Source organism: Scyliorhinus torazame, chromosome 10, assembly GCF_047496885.1.
Source record: "Scyliorhinus torazame isolate Kashiwa2021f chromosome 10, sScyTor2.1, whole genome shotgun sequence".
In the NCBI taxonomy this organism is placed as follows: Eukaryota; Metazoa; Chordata; class Chondrichthyes; order Carcharhiniformes; family Scyliorhinidae; genus Scyliorhinus; species Scyliorhinus torazame.
The window spans coordinates 62,348,075-62,372,150 of record NC_092716.1 but is presented as its reverse complement, the minus strand read 5'-3'; the positions used below and the strand labels follow the sequence as shown (position 1 = coordinate 62,372,150).

At 48.7% G+C, this 24,076-nt stretch overlaps 1 protein-coding gene across 1 annotated transcript in view; it reads left to right on the top strand.

Moving 5' to 3' along the window:
* The window catches only part of LOC140430223 (ATP-binding cassette sub-family C member 12-like), a 244,029-nt gene that overhangs the window by 93,007 nt on the left and 126,946 nt on the right, over positions 1-24,076 (top strand). The window contains exons 12-15 of the mRNA XM_072517656.1: positions 4,947-5,019; positions 5,123-5,326; positions 6,251-6,385; positions 18,153-18,252. Coding sequence (XP_072373757.1) covers positions 4,947-5,019; positions 5,123-5,326; positions 6,251-6,385; positions 18,153-18,252 — 512 coding nt within the window. The remainder of the gene's footprint in view (positions 1-4,946; positions 5,020-5,122; positions 5,327-6,250; positions 6,386-18,152; positions 18,253-24,076) is intronic.

Sequence of the window (24,076 nt, the reverse complement as noted above, 5' to 3'; positions counted from 1 at the left end):
ATTTACAAACATGCCAAGGTTGCTTTATTCCTCAGGACTTCCCAGTGTGGTGCCATTCATTGAATATTTCCTTGTCAAATTGCTCCTTCCGAAGAGTAAGACCTCACACTTTTCAGGATTAAATTCCATCTGCCACTTTTCTGCCCATTTGACCATCCCGACTATATCTTCCCGCAACCCAAGACTTTCAGCCTCACTGTTAACCACCCAATCTATCTTTGTGTCATCTTCAAACTTACTGATCCTACCCCCCTCACAGTCATCTAAGTCACTTATATAGATGAAGAATAATAGGAGACTCAGCAAGGATCCCTGTGGTACACCACTGGATGCTGGCTGCCAGTCACTAAAGCAGCCATCTGTCATCACCCTCAGTTCCCTACAGCTCAGCCACTTTGAATCCACCTGATCAAGTTCCCCTGTAGCCCATGTGCATTTGCCTTCTTTATAAATTTCCCATGTGGCACCTTGTCAAATGCTTTGCTGAAATCTTTGTAAACTACATTAACTGCACTACCATCATCTACACACTTAGTCACGTGCTCAAAAAATTCAATCAAGTTTGTTAGGCATGTGTGCCAGGCTCAGCCTGATACAATTTAAGGTGGTCCACAGAGCGCACTTGATGGGGGCGAGGTTGAGTAGGGTCTTTGGGGTAGAGGACAGATGTGGAAGTTGCTCAGGGAGCCCGGCGAACCATGTCCATATGATTTGGTCATGCCCGGCACTGGAGGGGTTCTGGAGAGGAGTGGCGGGAGCAATATCTCAGGTGGTGAAAGTCCGGGTCAAGCCAAGCTGGGGGCTAGCAATATTTGGAGTAGTGGACGAACCGGGAGTGCAGGAGGCGAAAGAGGCCGGCATTCTGGCCTTTGCGTCCCTAGTAGCCCGGCGAAGGATCTTGCTAATGTGGAAGGAGGCGAAGCCCCCCAGCCTGGAGGCCTGGATAAATGATATGGCTGGGTTCATAAAGTTGGAGAGGATTAAGTTCGCCTTGAGAGGGTCTGCGCAGGGGTTTTACAGGCGGTGGCAACCGATCCTAGACTATCTCGCGGAGCGTTAGAGGAAGGTCGGCCAGCAGCAGCAGCAACCTTGGGGGCGGGGGGGGGGGCGTCCTGGGAGGGGGGGGGAAAGAGGGGGGACTGCCTGGGAGGGTGGATGAGCAAGAGATAACATGAAGGGTTGGGGAAACTGGCACGTACGGGTGAGGGCCAGTGTACAAAGCTGTGTAAATATATCATTTTGCCATGTATATATCTTGCTCTGTGCGATTTCTCGTTTTTTTTGTTGGGGGGGGCGGGGGGGTTATTGTTTGTAAGGGAGAAAAATTGTGTTAAAAAACTTTAAGAAATATATTTTTTTTAAAAAAGTTTGTTAGGCATAACCTCCCTCTGACAAAGCCATGCTGACTATTCCTGATCAAATCTTGCCTCTCCAAGAGGAGGTGGATTCTCTCCTTCAGAATTTTCTCCATTATTTCCCCCACCACTGACGTGAGACGTGACATGCAATGTTTAAAAGAAAATTGTGCAATGTAATTGAGAAAAATACTTCACTTTGTGACATGGGGGTATTCTGTATTGTGTGACTGGGAGAGGTACTGCACCGTGCGAATGCAGGAAATTCTGAAATGTATGACTGGGCGAAGTATACAGCGAGGTGTTGCTTCCTGGCAGCTTTCTATTTTGTATTTGCACCATGGTGGTAAACTGTGTGCTAAGCATCACCTGGGGTGGTTCAGAATTCCTTCCAGCATGGCAATCTCTGCTGCATTTACTGCAGAAGAAGACAGTGGACTAAGAAAGGAAAGGATATGCTGACATGTTTCCTCTGGGCCTTCTTCTCAACCAGCTGAGCTTTCTGTTTCCATGAAGTAAATCATGTCCCAATTGTCAGTGTCAATGTCTGCCATCTTGATATCTTGCTTGCAGGTGTCCTTGTAATGAATCTTTGGATGCCCAGGGGTTTGTGACCTAGTTTCCAGTTCACAGTGCAGGTCTTTGGTATACGACCGTCATCCATCTAATGAACATGGCACAATTGTTATTGGTTTAGCAATGAGTATATGCTGATGGAATTATTATGCTCCTGTACCTCTGAGTTGATGACCATGTCCTGTGAGAGATGCCAAGGATACATCTGAGATAATGAAGATGGAAACTTTTCAGCTTTTTCTCCTGCCTAACAAAATGCCCAGATCTTACTACTGCAGAGGAGCTGAGGATGAGGTTTGATAAACTCACAGTTCGGTGTCTTTGGTCAGGTTGCTGTTGCTCCACACTGTTGAGCAGCATGGACATAACTGTTAGGTGGATTGGCCCCACTAAATTTCCCCTTAGTGTCCAGAAAGGTTAGATTGGGTTACGGGGATAGGGTCGGGGCTTCGGCCTCGGTTGGGTTCTCTTTCCAAGAGTCGATACAGACTCAATGGGCCAAATGGCCTCCTTCTGCACGGTAGAGATTCTATGATTATTCTATGATATAACAGCTGCAGCTATTGTGATTCATGTTTTGGTTTCAACATTATATGACAGATCGCTGATGATTGTAGAGATCACATACGTGAAGCAATCAGCAACCTCCAATGTCACATTTTCAGTGTTGGATAAATGCAATGTGACAAAGTCCCGGACCATGACGTTTGTCTTCCTGATGCTGATAGTAAAATCAAACTCTTTACAGGCATGAGGCAGTCTGTCTATTTTCTGCTGAAGGTGCTCCTGGGTATGGGATGCATCGTCAGTGCAGAGCAACTCTCTGATGAGGAGTTGTCACACTTTTGTTTTGAATCTCGGTCGGGCAAGGCAAACAGTTTTCCATCAGTTTGTGGATGTAAGAAGGCACCCTCTGTAAAGGAAATGACGGAATCGAAGAGAAGAAGATGCCAAAGAGTGTCGGTGTCAGAACACAGCTGTCTGACCCCACTGCAGAACCCAAAGGGTTCCAATGTTACCCCATCATGGCTGACCTTACACATCATGTTGTCAGAGAAACAAATCACATTGAGCAGCTTCTGTGGGAAGCCAATTTCCACCAGCAGCGTAGGCCTCTGCTCACAGGGTTGAATGCTTTGGTCAGATAAACAAAGGATATATATAATGGTCTCCTTTGTTTACTGCATTTCTCTTTCAGCTCCCGGATTGAAATGATCATGGCTGTTGTGGATCTTTCGGTTCTGAAACCACACTGCGTGGCACAGTGGTTAGCACTGCTGCCACACAGCGCTAGGGAGTTTGCACTTTCTCCCCACGTGGTTTTCCTCCGGATGCTCCGATTTCTCCCACGGTCCAAATGCGAAGGTTAAGTGAGGTTCCGGGGATGAGGCGGGGAAGTGGGCCTAGGTGTGTGCTCTTTCGGAGGGTCAGTACAGACTCAATGGGCTGAATGGCCTCCTTATGCACTGTTGGAATTCTATATTTGGGATATTTGCGTTTAGCTAGGTTCTAAACACAGTCTGACAAGGGAAACACAGCCAAATATTTTCACCATAATTCTCAGCATGGGATGCCTCGATATTTGTTGCAATTACTGTGGTTGACCTTCTTGTACAGTGTTATGACACCCTGGGCAAGTGTGCGGTCAATTCCAGCGGCACTGGGCCCGGAGTCACAACACAAGTGAATTAACCAATAATTTTTATAAAAGTTTCCAAAGTCTTCAAGGTCATTCAGGTTCCGCCAAAGTTAGAAAATGCACTACTCACACGCAGCAGATTGTCTGAAGAAACACTTTATTTCTTCTCAAACTGGGCCTTCAGCTCAACATTCGCATTCAGGTCTATTTCTTTGTGCAGAGACACTTTATTTCACATCAAAACTTGCTTCCAGTTCATGACCTCTCAAGAGAGGTCTCATGCAGTCTCAAGAGAATGGCACCCGGACTTGCTGGAGAGAGAGTCAGCTCTCACAGTGGCCTTCTGAGGAGAATTAGTTGGATCTTTTTGAGAGAGTTAGTTAGATCTGTCCAGCAAGCTGCCAGAATCAAAACTGAAATGAAATTAGAACCAAAGGACTCTAAAAAGTCTTCCAGTGGAATAATATCCAATCACCACCTGTTACCAGGCAGAGCACAGCCTTTTGCGCCAATTCATTGGCTATCAGCCAAATCAATCAAACTGAGACATCATTGATGCCGGCCAGTCTGCAATCGCCAGTCTAAATCAGCACAGGCTTCTGCTTGAATTAAAGGCTCAGGCCACTGCTTATGACTGCTTGAATTAAAGATACAGGGTGCCTTAAAGACACATGTCCATGAATCATCCATGGCTCAAAAATATAACAGCAAAAATGAAAGAAATTAGAAATAAGGGAATAAATGGAACAAACTATAAGGACCCTTACAACAGGGTCACAATCTTCACGTCGTACACATCGTGAGGCATTGTGCCCTTTCTCCAGCAGAGACAGAGAAGTTCATGCAGATGTTACAGAAGTGCTGATTTCTATGTTTGATAAGTTCAGGGAGTATAGCATCAGCACTTGGTGCTTTGCTCAAGGCAAGCAACTCAATCACTTTGCTAATCTCCATTGTGCGTTTGATATTCAGCTCTGTTGTAACAGGCAGGCCCTCTGTTATCCTAGAGCTTCCTCCATGACCATATTCTCCCTAGAATACACCTCAAGTGAGCATCCCAGCCATTTTTCCATCTGATTATTGCTGTCGGTGATGACCTCCCTGCCTTTGTTTTCAATGGATCAGTTTTCTTTGCTGATGGATCAGTTGCCATTTTGATCCCATCAAACATGCCCTGGGAATTCCTTATGTCAAAGGACATCTGGATGGCAACGCTGTCACCAGTAGTCATTGACGTGGTGTTGCTCTGTGTGACTGGGGAATGTGTTGTACTAGGTGATTCTGCTAACTCTGCAATTGTTTATATTGGAAAAATTAAGAATGATTCAGCTATAGAAAAGTTTTTAATCGTGTTTAACTTCTTTATAAACCAACAGATATAAGAACGTGTTAGAAGCCTGCTGTCTACTACAGGACCTGGCTATATTACCCTTTGGAGATTTAACTGAAGTAAGAAACTTTAGTTAAGAATGAGAAGATTGATCTCAGAGACATTTAATCAGATATTCTGAGGTAAATGAAAATGTTAATGGCTTTTTTAATTAAATCAAAGATAGGAGATAGAGGGCTCAACCTGTCAGGTGGGCAGAAGCAACGAATTAGCATTGCTCGAGCTGTGTATTCAGACCAAGATATTTACCTGTTGGATGATCCCTTATCAGCTGTGGATGCTCATGTTGGGAAACACATCTTTGAGCAGTGTGTCAAAAAAATACTACGTGGGAAAACAGTGATTCTAGTCACTCACCAGCTGCAGGTAACGTACTGAAAACTGGACATGGTCTTGGGGTGAGAGAGAGCAGGACATTTTGAGATGATGATTTAACATGAAGTGCTCCGTTAAATGTGTAAAAGTTGGGATAACCCGGGTCATATTTCCCGAGCCAACACCAGAAATGTGACACTATCACCAAAGATAAAGCAAAATACAAAAACAGAAAGCACTTAAAACACAGATCAGGCCAGGAACCTCTGAGTGTGGGCATGAGGTAGAACTGGGAGATGTTACACTTGAGCACAATTTCAGGGCAAATGAAACAAGGGGCAGTAAAAAAGGAAAACACACAGATAAATGGAATAATCTGTGCTTGTGGAGAACAGGGGACATTTAAAAGACAGGAATAATTTGAAAATGAGACAATGGGAGGCATCATGGGAAAACCAAAGAAACCGGGATTCTCCGGTCCCCCAGCCGCATGCTTCCTGGCAGCGTGCTGTTCGCTGGAGGCTGGAAGAGAGAATCCAGCCACTTGTCAATGGGATTTCCCATTGAAACCACCCCACACCATTGAAATTTAAACATTGAATTCTGGATGAATATACCTGCATTCTAAACTCAAATTTTCTCAGTAGAAAGGTTTGTTTATCCAGGGATGTAAAATTCAGTAAGGTGACATTTTATTGAAAGAAACTAGTTAAGTATATGTGATATACTTCAACATTCATTGCACTAACATTGAATTCTATTTTAGCATTAATTTCTGAAATGTTCATGCTGCCTGTCAGAATACATGAAGCAGTTTCTCTGGTGACTTACCCCAGTGACTGTAATATTGGAGTAGCTTTCACAGAAGGGATGCAGACTTTTCTAATTCAAAGCACAATGCTTTGCAGAAGTATCAGGATTGACAGGTTTGTACAGATATACCCCATGTTCATTTATTTTTAAATTTATCTCCAGTACTTAGAACATTGTGATGAAATCCTTTTATTGGAGGACGGCAAAGTTAAAGAAAAAGGAAAACATGTGTTACTAATGAATGAAAATGGACACTATGCCACCCTGATCAACAATTACCAAATGAACCAACCAAATGTAAGAAAATCACAGATTGTTTATGTTGAAATGTATTACGTGTTTCTGACCAGTCTTTTGCCTTGTACCAGTGAAATCGGAGCTAAAGCCCCTAGCCACATCCAAGTCAGCTGGAGTCAGCCATGGCTCAGTTGGTAGTGCTGTTACCTCAAAGATACAAGGGCCGGGATTCTCCGACCCGGCGCCGGCTTCCCCATTCTCCAGCGCCGTTTTTCGTGCGCCCGTGGGATTCCCGCCGCACCGGTTGGGGGCTGTTGATAGCGGCGTCCCCGGTGATTCTCCAGGTCCCAATGGGCCGAGTGGCCGACGTGTTTGGCCGAGTCCCGCCGGCGTGGATTACTCAGCTCCCACACGGCGGGACCTGGAAGGTGAGTGTGCGGGGGCCATCCTGGAGGGGAGGCGGGGGGATCTGACCCTGGGGTCCTGGCCCGTGATCGGGGCCTACTGATCAGCGGGCGGGCTGGTTCCGTGGGGGCCTACTTTACTCCGCGCCAGGCCCCTGTAGGGCTCTGCCTTATTGCCCAGGGGTGGCGCGCAGAAGGGAACACCCGCACATATGCGGAAATACGCTGGCCGTAGCGCGCATGCGCGGAAATACACGGCCGTTTCACACCAGCTGGAGCTGCGGGGACCTCTCTGGTGCCAATCTAGCCCCCTAGAAAGGTGAGAATTCCTCACTTTCTGGGGCCTTTGACGCCGGAGTCGTTGGCGTCGATTTTCACGCCGGCGTGGGGACATAGCCCCGTTATTAGAGAATCCCGCCCAAGGTCCTAGCTGTGAGTGCCATTCCAGGGCTTGAGCATACTAATCAAGGTTGACAGTGGAGGGAAATAGCATCTTTTGGATGAGAGGTTAAACCGAGGACCCATTTGGGTGAATGTAAAAGATGCCATGGCACTATTTCCATTCTGAGCAAGGGAGGTTTCCCTGGTGTCCTGGACAGTATTAATCCCTCAATCAACGCCACCAAATCAGATTATCTGGTCATTGTCACATTGCTGCTTGTGGGAATTTGTGGTGCGCAAATTGGCTGCTGTGTTTCCCACATTACAATAGTAACTAGCTTTCATAAAAGTACTTCATTGGCTGTAAAATGCTTTGAGATGACTGGTGTTTACAAAAGCTCAATATAAACGCAAATATTTGTTTTCTTTCATGCATTTACATTGCATTTATCATTCCTAAGGTAATGCAGCATTCCATTCAAGCATATAATAAGGGCCAATGCATATATATACATTAGAAGTATTCATTAAGCGAGAATCTTTAATAGCATTTAATTCAAACAAACTAAAACACAAGCAAGATCAGCAATTTTGCAGTCAGGGAGGGAAAACATCAGCTGCTCTGTGAATTTTATGTTGTTACATTAATATTTAGGTCACTGGAGAAATTCTCGAGCCAGCAGTGCTTTAATTAGTCAGCGAGCTGCAAGTGGGATAATTAGGCCTTTGCTGTTAAAGAGTTATGTTACAGTCATTTCTCATTAATCCAACTCTTATTAATCTGACAACCTAATTTTAAGCAGAATTTAATCTTGATAAGGCATTCAAATCTTGTGCTGAAGTAATTCAGCTAACAAGGTTATCATTCCAGCATTAATCTGACATTTTTGGAAATGTGAATATCTAACAAAGGGCTAAAGATCCAGTTAAGAATGATTGAACATTATAGAACTAACCAAGGACAAAAATGATCAAATATTCCATGAAACACAGTTAGCTCCTCAGTGTTGGGATCCTGATAATACATCTATAAATTGTATCTGATTTGATTTATTGGAGGAAATGTAAGCATTGAAAGATACTGTGAAGTTTACAGAAGTGTCTTCAAGAACAAGAGGAATTTTGTAGGACTTTTGTTCAGTTAATGAAATGGAGGCGGCAGAATTCATAAAAAGGCTAGAGTAGGCTTGTTGGGCCAGTTGTTCCTTTCCAATACCAGGGCCAGGATTTTACCGCCCTCCCACCCAGCAGGATATTGTGGTCTTTGGCAATTTAAATAATCCGCTACAACCCCCTGGTGGGTGAGGGGGAAACACACCGTATCCCGGTCTATAATTTATTTCAGAAGTGAAAATGCTAGAGATGTGGCAAATCTGAAATAAATCAGAAAATGTTGGAATTACTCAAAAGGTCAGTCAGTGTTTTCATCAGCATTGAAAGGTCACTGACCGGCTCTGTTTTTCTCTCTCCAGAGGTGCATGTATTCTTTATTTTCATGTTAACCCCTCATTGGTACCATTTAAATTTTTCTTCTCAGTTTTTTAAGCCTCAGCTCTTCTGACTGGAAGGTTAATTTGTCAATTGGTTGCCCCCAGTGTGGAATTCTGCTGGCAGGGAGCCGGTCAGGAAATCAGTGGCCCACAGACATTGATTTCTATCCAATCAAATGAATAGGCAGAAAACCAGGGGCTTCACAGAATCATATCATCATAGAATTTTTTTTTTTACAGTGCAGAAGGGGGCCATTCGGCCCATCGAGTCTGCACCGGCCCTTGGAAAGAGCACCCTACTCAAGCCCACACCTCCACCCTATCCCTGTAACTCAGTAACCCCACCTAACGTTTTTGGACGCTAAGGGCAATTTAGACTGGCCAATCCACCTAACCTGCACACCTGGACAGTGGGAGGAAACCGGAGCACCCGATGGAAACCCATGCAGACACGGGGAGAATGTGCAGACTCCGCACAGACAGTTACCAAGCCGCAACCAAACCTGGGACCCTGGAGCTGTGAAGAAACCGGGCTAACCACTGTGCTACCGTGCCGCCCTCATAGTTTCTTACTCAGACCTCCTTTTTTTAAAAAATAATTTTTATTAAAGGTTTTCATAAAATATCAATAACAAAATGAGAAAGAAAAAAGAACCCAACAGGGTTAAGTACAAAACACAATCTAAAAAAGCAACCCCCCAAACCCCTCCCCCCTGTACCTAAATAATAAATTAACATTAACACCCTGACTTAAGACAACAGATGTATACACCCCCTCAAACCCTTCCAGTGTAAATAACAGAAACAAAAATAAAGTAAACCCCCGCCCCCCCCCCCCCCCCCCCCCGGCGAGCTGCTGCTGCCATTGACCAATGTCTATCGTTCTGCCAGAAAGTCTAAGAACGGTTGCCACCGCCTAAAGAACCCTTGTACCGACCCTCTCGAGGCGAATTTCACCCTCTCCAATTTAATGAACCCTGCCATATCGCTGATCCAGGATTCCACGCTTGGGGGCCTCGTATCTTTCCACTGAAGGAGAATCCTTCGCCGGGCTACCAGGGACGCAAAGGCCAGAATTCCGGCCTCTTTCGCCTCCTGCACTCCCGGCTCCTCTGCCACCCCAAATATTGTGCGCCCCCAGCCCGGTTTGACCCTGGATACTACCACCCTCGACACCTTCCTCGCTACGCCCTTCCAAAATTCCTCCAGCGTGGGCATGTCCAGAACATATGGGTGTGATTTGCTGGGCTCCCTGAGCACCTAACACACCTGGCCTCACCCCCAAAGAACCTGCTCATCCTTGTCCCGGTCATGTGTGCCCTGTGCAGCACCTTAAACTGTATGAGGCTGAGCCTCGCGCATGACGAGGAAGAGTTCACCCTCCCTAGGGCATCTGCCCACATCCCCTCTTCGATCTCCTCTCCCAACTCCTCCTCCCACTTACCTTTCAACTTCACCACCGAGGCCTCCTCCTCCTCCTGCATCACCTGGTAAGTTTCCGAGATCTTCCCCACTCCCACCCAGCCCCCCGAGAGCACCCTGTCCTGTACTGTGTGTGGCAGTAGCCGTGGGAATTCCACCACCTGCCGTCTGGCAAACGCCCTTACCTGTAAGTATCTGATGGTGTTCCCCGGGGGGGAGCCCGCATTTCTCCTCCAGCTCACCCAAGCTCGCGAACTTCCCGTCCACAAACAGGTCCCCCAACTTTCATATGCCTGCCCTGTGCCACCCCGAAAACATTCCATCTGTTCTTCCTGGGGCGAACCGGTGGTTCCCCCGCAATGGGGTCCACGCCGAGGCCCTAACTTCCCCCCTATGCTGCCTCCACTGCCCCCAAATTCTGAGGGCCGCCACCACCACCGGGCTCGTGGTATACCTCATTGGAGGTAGCGGCAGCGGCGCCGTTGCCAGCGTCCCCAGACTCGTACCCACACAGGACGCCGTCTCCAGCCTCTTCCATGCAGCCCCCTCCCCCTCCATCACCCACTTGCGCACCATTGTTGCATTGGCGGCCCAGTAGTACCCACAGAGGTTGGGCAGTGCCAGCCCCCCCCTATCTCTACTCCGCTCCAGGAACACCCTTCTCACCCTCGGCGTCCCTCGCGCCCACACAAACCCCATTATACTCCTGTTAACCCGCCTGAAAAAAGCCTTCGGGATAAACACGGTGAGGCACTGGAACAGGAACAAAAACCTTGGGAGCACCGTCATTTTGATTGACTGCACCCTACCCGCCAGGGACAGCGGCAACGCGTCCCACCTCTTGAACTCCTCCTCCATTTGCTCCACCAGCCTTGTAAAGTTAAGCCTATGCAGGGCCCCCCAGCTCCTGGCCACCTGGACCCCCAAATATCTGAAACTCCTCTCCGCCCTTTTTAGTGGGAGCTCACCAATCCCCCTCTCCTGGTCCCCTAGCTGAACTACGAACAGCTCGCTCTTCCCCATATTGAGCTTGTACCCCGAAAAGTCCCCGAATTCCCTAAGGATCCTCATTACCTCTGGCATTCCTCCCACCGTGTCGCCACATACAGCAGCAGGTCATCCGCATAAAGCGACACCCTATGCTCCTCCCCACCCCGCACCAATCCCCTCCAGTTCCTCGACTCTCTCAGTGCCATAGCCAGGGGTTCAATCGCCAGTGCGAAGAGCAGGGGGGACAGGGGGGACCCCTGTCTCGTCCCTCGGTGCAACCAAAAGTACTCGGATCTCCTCCTATTTGTGGCCACACTCGCCATCGGGACCTCATACAACAGCCTAACCCACCTGACAAACCCCTCCCCAAACCCGAACCTCTTCAGCACCTCCCACAGGTACTCCCACTCTACCCTATCGAAGGCTTTCTCGGCGTCCATCGCCACCACTATCTCCGCCTCCCCCTCCCTCGCCGGCATCATGATAACGTTCAAAAGCCTCCGGACATTCGCGTTCAACTGTCTCACCTTCACAAACCCCGTCTGGTCTTCATGGATGATCTGCGGCACACAATCCTCAATCCTCATGGCTAAGACCTTCGCCAGCATCTTGGCATCTACATTTAGCAAGGAAATCGGTCTGTAAGACCCACATTGCAGGGGATCCTTGTCTCGCTTCAGGATCAAGGAGATCAGTGCCCGGGACATCGTCGGGGGTAAAGCCCCCCCTTCCCGTGCCTCATTGAAGGTCTTAACTAACAGCGGGCCCAACAGATCCATATATTTTTTATAGAATTAGACCGGGAAACTGTCCGGCCCCGGTGCCTTCCCCGCCTGCATGCTTCCTATCCCTTTGATCAGCTCCTCCAGCCCAATTGGGGCCCCCAGTCCCACCACCAGTCCCTCTTCCACCTTTGGAAACCTCAATTGGTCCAGGAAACGGCCCATCCCTCCCTCCTCCCGTGGGGGCTCGGATCGGTACAATTCCTCGTAGAAGTCCCTGAAGACCCCATTGATGCCAACCCCACTCCGCACCACGCTCCCTCCCCTGTCCTTAATTCCCCCGATCTCCCTAGCTGCGTCCCACTTCCGAAGCTGATGTGCCAGCATCCGGCTTGCCTTTTCCCCATACTCGTAGACCGCCCCCTGGGCCTTCCTCCACTGCACCTCCACCTTCCTGCTGGTCACCAGGTCGAATTCGGCCTGGAGGCTGCGCCTCTTCCTCAACAATCCTTCCTCAGGTTCTTCCGCATACCTCCTGTCTACCCTCACCATCTCCCCCACCAGCCTCTCCCTCTCCCCCCGTTCCCTCCGCTCCTTGTCAGCCCTGATGGAGATCAGCTCTCTCCTCACCACCGCCTTCAGTGCCTCCCAACCATCCCCACTCGGACCACCCCATTGTCGTTGGTCTCCAAGTACCTCTCTATACTTCCTCGGACCCGCTCGCTCACCTCCTCGTCCGCCAACAGCCCCACCTCCAAGCGCCACAGCGGGCGCTGGTCCCTCTCGTCCCCCATCTCCAAGTCCACCCAATGCGGGGCGTGGTCCGAAATGGCTATTGCCGAATACTCAGTATCCTCTACTCTCGCTATCAGCGCCCTACTCAAAATGAAAAAGTCGATTCGAGAATAAGCCTTATGGACATGTGAGAAGAATGAAAATTCCCTAGCCCCCGGCCTTGCAAATCTCCAAGGGTCCACCCCTCCCATTTGGTCCATAATTCCCCTCAACACTCTAGCCGCCGCCGGCTTCCTACTCATCCTAGACCTGGAGCGATCCAGTGCAGGATCCAACACCGTGTTAAAGTCTCCCCCCATTATCAGGCCCCCCACTTCCAAGTCTGGGATCTGACTCAACATACGCCGCATAAAACCCGCATCGTCCCAGTTCGGAGGCTACACCTTGACCAGTACCACCCTCTCTCCCTGCAACTCACCACTTACCATTATGTACCTACCGCCATTATCTGCCACAATGCTCGACGCCTCGAATAACACCTTCTTTCCCACCAAGATCGCCACCACTCGATTTTTGGCATCTAGCCCCGAGTGAACCACCTGACCTATCCACCCTTTCCTCAGTCTTACCTGGTCTGCCACCTTCAGGTGTGTCTCCTGGAGCATAACCACATCCGCCTTGAGCCCCTTCAGGTGTGCGAACACGCGGGCCCGCTTAACCGGCCCATTCAGTCCCCTTACATTCCAGGTTATCAGCCGGATCAGGGGGCTACCCGCCCCCCTCCCCCGCCGACTAGCCATGACCTCTCCTCGGCCAGCCATGAGCCCGCACCCCACACCTGGCCCGTTCCCCACAGCGGCATACCCCCGTCTCGACCCACCCCACTCGCTCCAGCTCCTCCTTGATCTTAGCAGCAGCAACTCAATTCCCCCTCCCATCCACCCCCACCCCCCGGCGAGGACCCATCCTAGATGGTTTACTCCCCCCATTGCACTTCCGCAAGTCAGCTGACTCCTGCTGACCCCGGCCACTCCCGCCTCCCCTTCGACTCCTCCCATTGTGTGGCACACCCTCCTCTCCCGCTCCCCATTCACAGGCTTTCCCCCTCCATTCTAAGCGCGGGAAACAATCCTCGCTTCCCCGCCCCGGTCCCGCCCCCCCCAGTCTTCGGCGCGGGAATAAATCCCGCGCTCTCCACCTACCAGGCCCCGCCACCAACCAAAACAGTGCCCAACCCGCCCCATCCACCCTCCCCAACCCGAAAGAGAAAAACACAGAGAAAAAGAAACCCAAAACAATGCAAAGGCTCCCCCCCCCCCCCGAACCAAAAATAGGCATAACATATCTACCGCAGTCCCCAATCGCCCATCCCGACCCTCAGTCTGTGTCCAGCTTCTCGGCCTGAACAAAGGCCCACGCCTCCTCCGGAGACTCAAAATCTGGTCCTTGTAGGTAACCCACAATCGCGCCGGCTGCAACATGCCAAACTTCACCCCCTTCCTGTGCAGCACCGCCTTCGCTCGATTGTACCCGGCCCTCCTCTTCGCCACCTCCGCACTCCAGTCCTGATATATCCGAACCTCCGCGTTCTCCCACCTGCTGCTCCTCTCCTTCTTGGCCCACCTGAGCACACACTCCCGATCGACGAACCGATGGAACCGCACCAGCACCGCCCGCGGAGGCTCGTTAGCCTTGGGCCTCCACGCCAACACTCTATGGGCCCCTTCCAGCTCCAGGGGCCCCTGGAAGGACCCCGCTCCCATCAGCGAGTTTAACGTGGTGACCACATAGGCCCCCAGAATCCGCAGATTCTTCCGCCTCGACCATTCTTCATCTCCTCGAACCGCTCCTGCCATTTCTTGTGGAGCGCCTCGTGCGCCTCCACCTTTACCGCCAGGACTAAGATCTCGTCCTCATTGTCAGAGATCTTTTGTTGAGCCTCTTGGATCGCCACCCCCTGGGCCGTCTGTGTCTCCAGCAGCTTATTAATAGAAGCCGTCATCGGCTCCAGCAGGTCCGTTTTAATCTCTCTGAGGCAGCGCTGGATACCCTCCTGTTGCTCCTCCGCCCACTGCCTCCACGCTGCCTGGTCTCCGCCCGCCGCCATTTTGTCCTTCTTCCCTCCCTTCTTCTGGTCCACCACCACCTTTTTTGTCACCCCGCTCCTAGTTAAAGCCATATACTGACGGGGAGCTATTATTAACTCCTTCCCACACCGGGAAACGTCTAAAAGGTGCCCTTGGGGGCCCTGAAAAGAGCCCAAAAGTCTCGAGAGGGAATTCTTTTGGCAGTGTTCGCTTCACCAATCTGCCCCAAAATGTCTGTGGAAACTCCTGAAAAAGGTCTAAGAGTCCGTTCCAGACGGGAGCTGCCGAATGCGTGACCTACTCCTCCATGGCCGCCACAGGAAGCCTCGTCCCCGCTTCTTCAGTGGCCTTGGTGAGATCTTTTCACAGTTGTTCCCTCTGCTGTTAGAATTCACTTTTGATAAAGGCCCTCAGGTCAGTTTGCAGCTTTAAGCTTGCCCGTCCCCCGCCTGCATGCTGGAAGAGGCCCTGTTTATCCTGTTGCAGCCAAATCTTTTACTGTTTCTGCCGGGTCTGGTAGCCAAAAGACATAACATTCCTGCGGGGAATGTTGCAGTCTTCTTGCCACACCGGGAAATGTCAAACAAATGCCGTGGGGGCCCTGTAAAAGAGCCCAAAAGTCCGTTCCAAGCGGGAGCTACCGAATATGCGACCTAGCTCTGCATAGCCGCACCCGGAAGTCTTACTCAGACCTCTTAACAGTGCTGTTTCGCACTGCGAGTGCCTGGTCAAGAAATCAGCCCTTTTTCTTTTGTCGACTTCTTTTGTTTAATGCAATTGTTATTTGCGAATCTTCTTGTTAATTATTTCCTTCTTCTCCGACGTTACTCGCTGTTTGCTGTTGTACTTTCTGTCACAATGTCCTGCAGTGTTAATAATATTTTCTGTGTATTACAGAACGTAATCACTTCTCAATGAAATTACACTTCTGTGTAACATAGTTGAGAAAGATTTCCTTTGTGTGATATGACTGTATTCATAAAGACTGGGCTTAGAATTTCACCAGATATCAAAATCTTCATTCAGTACCCCACCATGCTTATTATTTCAAATTAAAAATATGACCTTCATTGCCAGCAGAAAGTCTATGTTTATGTACATATCAAGCAACCAGCAAATCGAAAATGATGAGCTAATGGGTGTCTGGCTATTCGAGCAGTAGAGCACAGACGAGTTAAGCACTGCTTTTTATATCAGGAAGATTGTTCCAGGGATTGCAGTACCATGGTGCTTACTGTAGCATCTGTTCAGTATTCACTGCAGGATGTTAACCTCTGAGCAAGCGATATGTAACAGTGCCAAGTCATAGAGTGAGAGAATTTAGCAGAGACTATCTCCAGATCAAGTCATCTAGTGTGTCAGCCAATGATAGAGGTGCCAGTGCCAGACAAGTGTCAGTACACCAGGCTCCCAATGCACCAATTCTTTACCTTTTCTCCTTGACTTATTATAACTTTGTATTCAGTCATTAAAAATGTACAGAAAACAAAACTTTAGGTTATATTTCTTTGCTGAATATGGTTTAAAAATCTATAAGCTTGGACCAGCCGTTTCTCATTCCTACTTAATAGTTTTTTTCCTTTTATTTAATTTCAAATACGGATTGCAAATGTAACCTTTCAGCCATAGGATGGATGTTCATCTTTTCTAGTTTCAAATGTGAGCAAGCTCTTAATTACATGAAGCCTTTATTCAGCATAAAAATAAGGAAAAGTAATGCAAGATTCCAAAGACATGCTTGTTAGGTGAATTGGACATTCTGAATTCTCCCTCAGTGTACCCGAACTGGCGCCGGCAAGTGGCGACTAGGGGATTTTCACAGTTATTTCATTGCAGTGTTAATGTAAGCCTACTTGTGACACTAATAAAGATTATTAGATTATTATTAAGTGGCGCACTATCATGAGACTCTGCCCAAGGAAATCTATAACTTCTGCAAATCCTTCTCTTCACTTCAAGCAAATACATACTCCGAGGCACTTACTCAGCAATAACCTCCCGGATACGCAGTTTGGGTCCCACTCAGCTCCTGACATCATTACAGCCTTGGTTCAAACATGGACAAAAGGGCTAAATGCGAAAAGTGAGGTGAGAGTGACTGCCGTTGACATCAAGGCAGCATTTGACTGAGCGTGGCATCAAGGAGCCCTAGCTAAATTGGAGTCAATGGGAATCAGGGGGAAAAGTCTCCATTGATTGAAGTCATACCTGGCACAAAGGAATATGGTTGAGGTGGTTGGAGGTCAATCATCTCAGCTTCAGGACATCACTCCAGGAGTTCCTCAGCATAGTGTCCTAGGCCCAACCATCTTCAGCTGCTTCATCAATGATCTCCCTTCCAGGTTAGAAGTGGGGATGTTTCCAGATGACTGTGCAATGTTCAGCACCATTCGCAACTCCTCAGATAATGAAGCAGTCCATGTCCAAATGCAGTAAGACCTGGACAATATCCAGGCTTGGGCTGACAACTGGTAAGTTACATTTGTGCCAGGCAATGATCATCCCTTACAACAGAGGATCTAACCACTGCCTCTTGACATTCAATGGCATTGCAATCGCTGAATCCCCCACAATGAACATCCTGAGGGTTAACATTGATCAGAAACTGAACTGGACTAGCCATATTAATAACGTGGCTACCTGGGCAGGTCAAAGGCTAGAAATCCTACAGTGAGTAACTCACCTCCTGACCCCCCAAAGCCTGTCCACCGTCTATAAGGCACAAGTCAGGAATGTCATGGAATACTCTCCAATTGCCTGGATGAGTGCAACTCCAACAACTCTCAAGAAGCACACCTCCCACAAACATTCAAACTCTCCACACCGATGAACAGTGGCAGCCATGTGTACCATCTGCAAGATGAACTGCAGTAACTCACCAAGGTTCCTAAGACAGCACCTTCCAAATCCACGACCACTACCATCTATATGGACAAGAGTAGCAGATACCCAGGAACCCCACCACCTGGAGGTTCCCCTCCAAGTCACTCACCACACTGACTTGGAAATATATTGCCATTCCTTCATTAATGCTGGGGCAACCCTGGAACTCGCTCCCGAACAGCACAGTAGGTGTGCCTACACCTCATGGACTGCAGAAGGCAACTCACCATCACATTCTGAAGGGCAACTGGGGATGGGCAATAAATGCTGGCCGAACCACATCCCGTAAATGAAAAAAATAAAGATAAGGAAAGAAGAAAATTGAAAATAACAAAGACAATGATTGGAGAAAACATCAGGAATTTGTTCAATCCAGGACACCAGATTGAGTTGGATCCAAAATCCTCTCTGCAAGTTCAGAACCGATCAAATTCCTGTCATTGAGATCAGCCTGAGATGCATAAACACATATTAGAAAGACCAGTAAAAGTATTTCGTCATTGCCCACAGGAAATTATCACATCTCACTCTGTTGGACAGAGAGAGAGAGAGATAAATGGTGATAAAGTTTGAGGGCACCAATCAGCATCAAGTATGGGAGACACCCCTCACAGGCAGTACAGGGATTAAACACACACCAGAGAGACTTGAACAATTATACTACAATTGCTATGTTGATTTACAGTTCAATATTTCTTCCATTCTGCATTTAGTGTTCAAGAGAGAAAAAACAGATACCACCTAGTTCTGATACAGGAAAGCTGGATGGAACCTCTCCTTCAAGCACATGGTTAAATGGCTCGGACAATGCTGGTAAGTATGTCATCTTTAAGAAGGCCATTTTGCATAAAATCGTATTACTCAGGAACAGAGGTAGGCCATTGAAATCTTCAAGTGTGTTCTGCCATTCAATTAGGTCATATTCACGCACCTCTGCTCCATATCATTTGTAGCCTTTCCGAAAGGAACATACTCTGTTGATTATTCTTTTTGTCTCCTATGTACGTACTGTGTATGTTCCCTCGGCCGCAGAAAAATACTTTTCACTGAACTTCGCTAAATGGGAAATGATTAGAACAGATTTAGAACAGATATAGCAATTCAAAACTGGGCACCCATGAGGCTGTGGGCCATTAGCAGCAGCAGAATTATACTTAACCACAATGTGCAACACGACAGCCCATATCCCTCACTCTTTCATTCCCATCAAGCTGTAGTTCAACCCTGAGTCAATGAAGAGTGGAGGAGGATATGCCAGGAGTACTGATGCACTAAGCGTCAAGAACCACAAAAACATGTGAGACTTTAACCAAGGCTTTAATACACCACATAGGAAGCTTACCTGACACAGACGACCCCAGACAAAGTGAGTCCGGTCTCAGAAGCTGGGTCTTATACTTAACACTCGGGGGAGTGGCCAAGGCGGAGCCTATGTACAATGCTAGGGAAGTACAGTGGTGTATCACCACAAGTACCATCAGGCATACCTAAAATTTAGGTGTCAATCTGATGAAGCTATAACGCAGGACTACTTGCATGTCAAATAATGGAAGCAGCATGTGATAGACAGAACGAAGTAATTTCACAACTAATGGATCAGACCTAAACTCTGCTGTCCTGTCACATCCATTTGTGAATGACAGTGGACCAAGTCACAGTCCGTGTGGAGTTTGCACATTCTCCCCGTGTCTGCATGCGTCTCACCCACACAACCTAAAAGATGTGCAAGGTAGGTGGATTGGTCACGCTAAATTGCCCCTTAATTGGAAGAAAAAAGAATTGGGTACTCTAATTTTTTTTTTAAGTGAATGATGGTGGACAAATAAACAACTCGAGAAAAAGTTCCATAAATATTAAATATCCCCCTCCTCACTAATGGGTGGGGATGGGGATGGGGGGCACAGCACATCAAGAGACAAGGCCAAAGAATTTGCAACCATCTTCAGCCAGAAGTACTGGGTGGATGTTAGACGTTAACCTATTCAATTCACCCCATGTGATATCAAGAAGACACTGTCATCCCTGACAACATTCTGGTAGCAGTACCAATGGCTTGAGCTCCAGGTCTTGCCGCAACCACCAGGGTCAGCACCCCCCCCCCCACCCCCCCACCCCCCTCCCCACACACACACACACACACAACCCAGCCAAGCAATCCAGCACAGCTACAATATTGGCATCTACCTGGCAATGTGGAAAATTGCCCAGGTATGTCCAGTCCGCAAAAAGCAGGGCAACTCCAACCCAGCCAATGATCGCCCCATCAATCTATTCTCAATCATCAGCAAGGTGATGGAAGATGTCATCAACAGTGCTATCAAGCAGCACATAAACAGCAATAACCCGCTCACTGATGCCCAGTTTGGGTTCCGACAGGGCCACTCAGCTCCTGACCTGATTACAGCTTTGGCCAAAACATGGACAAAAATGGTAAATGTAAGAGGTGAGATGAAACTGACTGCCCCTGACATCAAGGTAACATTTGACCGAGTATGGCTTCAAGGAGCCATTGCAAAACTGGAGTCAATGGGAATCAGGGGGAAACCTATCTACTAGTTGGAGTTATGCACAGCACAAAGGAAGATTATTGTGGTTGTTGAAGGTCAATGATCTAAATCCCAAGACATCACTGCAACAGTTCCTCAGGTTAGTGCCCTCAGCCCAACCTTTTTCAGCTGAGCTTCCCTCCCTTATAAAGTCAGAAGTGGGAATGTTCACAGAATCACAGAATAATACAATGCAGAAGAGGCTCTTTGCCATGAAAAACATCTGGCTTGCCTACCTAATCCCACTTGCCAGCATTTGGTCCATAGCCTTGAATATTATGACGTACCAAGTGTGCATCCAGGTACTTTTAAAGGACGTGAGGCAACTCGCCTCTACCCCCAGGCAATGAATTCCAGACCGTCACCGCCCTCTGGGTAAAATAGTTCTTCCTCAGGGCAGCACGGTGGCGCAGTGGTAGCACTGCAGTCTCACGCCGCCGAGGTCCCAGGTTCGATCCCAGCTCTGGGTCACTGGCCGTGTGGAGTTTGCACATTCTCCCTGTGTTTGTGTGGGTTTCGCCCCCACAACCCAAAGATGTGCAAGGTAGGTGGATTGAACACGCTAAATTGGAAAAAATGAATTGGGTACTCTAAAAAATTTTTTTTTAAATAGCTCTTCCCCAAATCCCAAATCTCCTGCCCCTCCCAATGAACTTGTGTCGCCTCGTAACTGACCCTTCAATGAAAGGGAACAGTTGCTCCCTATCCACCCTGCCCATGCCCCTCATAATCTTGTACATCTCAATCAGGTCACCCCGCAGTCTTCTCTGCTCCAGTGAAAACAACCCAAACCTATTCAACCTCCCCTCATTTTGTTTTCCAATTAAGGGGCAATTTAGCATGGCCAATTTACCTACCTTTTTGGATTGTGGGCGTGAGACCCACACAGACACGGGAAGAATGTGCAAACTTGACACGGACAGTGACCAGGGGCTGGATTCGAACCCGGGTCCTCAGTGCCGTGAGGTAGCAGTGCTAACCAACCTCTCTTCATAACGTAAATGCTCCATCCCAGGCATCATCCTGGTGAAATGCCTCTGCACCCCCACTATGGCAACCAGAATTTTTTTTAAAAAAAATATTTTATTGAAAATTTTTGGCCAACCATCACAGTACATTGTGTATCCTTTACACAGTAATATAACAATATAAATAACAATGGCCAGTTTTATAAACAAGAAATAAATAATATATAAACAAAAACAAAACTAAATGGCAACTGCCTTGTCCCAGATAAATGTTCTCCAAAAATATGTTTTAACAGTCCAATATACAATTATCTATAACAACAACCTATACATATTATACTTATATATTAACATCCCTGAGAATCCCTCTGGTTCCTCCCCCCCGCCCTCCCCCCCCCCCCCCCCCCCCCCGGGCCGCTGCTGCTGTCTTCTTCTTTTCCATTCCCTCTATCTTTCTGTGAGGTATTCGACGAAAGGTTGCCACCGCCTGGTGAACCCTTGAGCCGATCCCCTTAGGACGAACTTAATCCATTCCAGCTTTATAAACCCTGCCATATCATTTATCCAGGTCTCCACACCCGGGGGCTTGGCTTCCTTCCACATCAACAGTATCCTGCGCCGGGCTACTAGGGACGCAAAGGCCAAAACATCAGCCTCTCTCGCCTCCTGCACTCCCGGCTCTTCTGCAACCCCAAATATAGCCAACCCCCAGCTTGGTTCAACCTGGACCCCCACTACCTTCGAAAGCACCTTTGTCACCCCCACCCAAAACCCCTGTAGTGCCGGACATGACCAGAACATGTGGGTGTGCTTCGCTGGGCTTTTCGAGCATCTCGCACACCTATCCTCTACTCCAAAAAATTTGCTAAGCCGTGTTCCAGTCATATGCGCCCTGTGTAACACCTTAAATTGTATCAGGCTTAGCCTGGCACACGAGGACGATGAGTTTACCCTACTTAGGGCATCAGCCCACAACCCCTCCTCAATCTCCTCCCCCAGCTCTTCTTCCCATTTCCCTTTCAGCTCGTCTACCATAATCTCCCCCTCGTCTCTCATCTCCCTATATATGTCCGACACCTTACCGTCCCCCACCCATGTCTTTGAGATCACTCTGTCCTGCACCTCCTGCGTCGGGAGCTGCGGGAATTCCCTCACCTGTTGCCTCGTAAAAGCCCTCAGTTGCATATACCGGAATGCATTCCGCTGGGTCAGCGCTCCCAGACTTACAAACGTCCCATCCACAAACAGATCTCTCAATTGTGTTACTCCTGCTCTTTGCCATGTTCCAAATCCCCCATCCATTCTCCCCGGAGCAAACCTATGATTATTTCTTATCGGGGACCACACCGAGGCTCCCGTCTTTCCCCTATGCCGTCTCCATTGCCCCCAAATTTTCAGAGTAGCCACCACCACCGGGCTTGTGGTGTATTTCTTCGGTGAGAACGGCAACGGCGCCGTCACCATGGCTTGTAGGCAAGTCCCCCTACAGGACGCCTTCTCCAATCTCTTCCACGCCGCTCCCTCCTCTTCTCCCATCCACTTACATACCATTGAGATGTTGGTGGCCCAGTAGTACTCACTCAGGCTCGGTAGCGCCAGCCCCCCCCCCCCCCCCCCCCCTATCCCTACTACACTGCAAAAATCCCTTCCTCACTCTCGGGGTCTTCCCGGCCCACACAAAACTCATGATACTCTTCTCAATCCTTTTGAAAAAAGCCTTCGTGATCATCACCGGGAGGCACTGAAACACAAAGAGGAATCTCGGGAGGACCACCATTTTAACCGCTTGTACCCTCCCTGCCAGTGACAGGGATACCATGTCCCATCTCTTGAAGTCCTCCTCCATCTGTTCCACCAACCGCGTTAAGTTTAACCTATGCAATGTACCCCAATTCTTGGCTATCTGGATCCCCAAGGAGCGAAAGTCCCTTGTTACCTTCCTCAGCGGAAAGTCCTCTATTTCTCTGCTCTGCTCCCCTGGATGCACCACAAACAGCTCACTTTTCCCCATGTTCAGCTTATATCCTGAAAATTCTCCAAACTCCCCAAGTATCCGCATTATCTCTGGCATCCCCTCCGCCGGGTCCGCCACATACACCAATAAATCGTCCGCGTAAAGAGATACCCGGTGTTCCTCTCCTCCCCTGAGTACTCCCATCCACTTCCTGGAACCCCTCAATGCTATTGCCAGGGGCTCAATCGCCAGTGCAAACAATAATGGGGACAGAGGACATCCCTGCCTCGTCCCTCTATGGAGCCGAAAATACGCAGACCCTCGTCCATTCGTGACCACGCTCGCCATCGGGGCCCTATACAGCAGCTGTACCCATCTAATATACTCATCTCCAAAGCCAAATCTCCTCAACACCTCCCACAAATAATCCCACTCCACTCTATCAAATGCTTTCTCGGCATCCATCGCCACCACTATCTCCGCTTCCCCCTCTGGTGGGGGCATCATCATTACCCCTAGCAGCCTCCGTATATTCGTATTCAGCTGTCTCCCCTTCACAAACCCAGTTTGGTCCTCATGGACTACCCCCGGGACACAATCCTCTATCCTCATTGCCATTACCTTGGCCAGAATCTTAGCGTCTACATTTAGGAGGGAAATAGGTCTATAGGACCCGCATTGCAGCGGGTCTTTTTCCTTCTTTAGGAGAAGCGATATCGTTGCCTCCGACATAGTCGGGGGCAGCTGTCCCCTTTCCTTCGCCTCATTAAAGGTTCTCATCAGTATCGGGGCAAGCAAGTCCACATATTTCCTATAAAATTCGACTGGAAATCCATCCGGTCCCGGAGCCTTCCCCGCCTGCATACTCCTAATTCCTTTCACTACTTCCTCTATCTCGATCTGTGCTCCCAGTCCCACCCTCTCCTGCTCCTCCACCTTAGGAAATTCCAGCCGGTCCAGGAAGCACATCATTCTCTCCTTCCCATCCGGGGGCCGAGCTTCGTATAATCTTTTATAGAATGCCTTGAACACTCCATTCATTCTCTCCGCTCCCCGCTCTATCTCTCCTTCCTCATCCCTCACTCCCCCTATTTCCCTCGCTGCTCCCCTTTTCCTCAATTGATGGGCCAGCAACCTGCTCGCCTTCTCCCCATACTCATACTGTACAC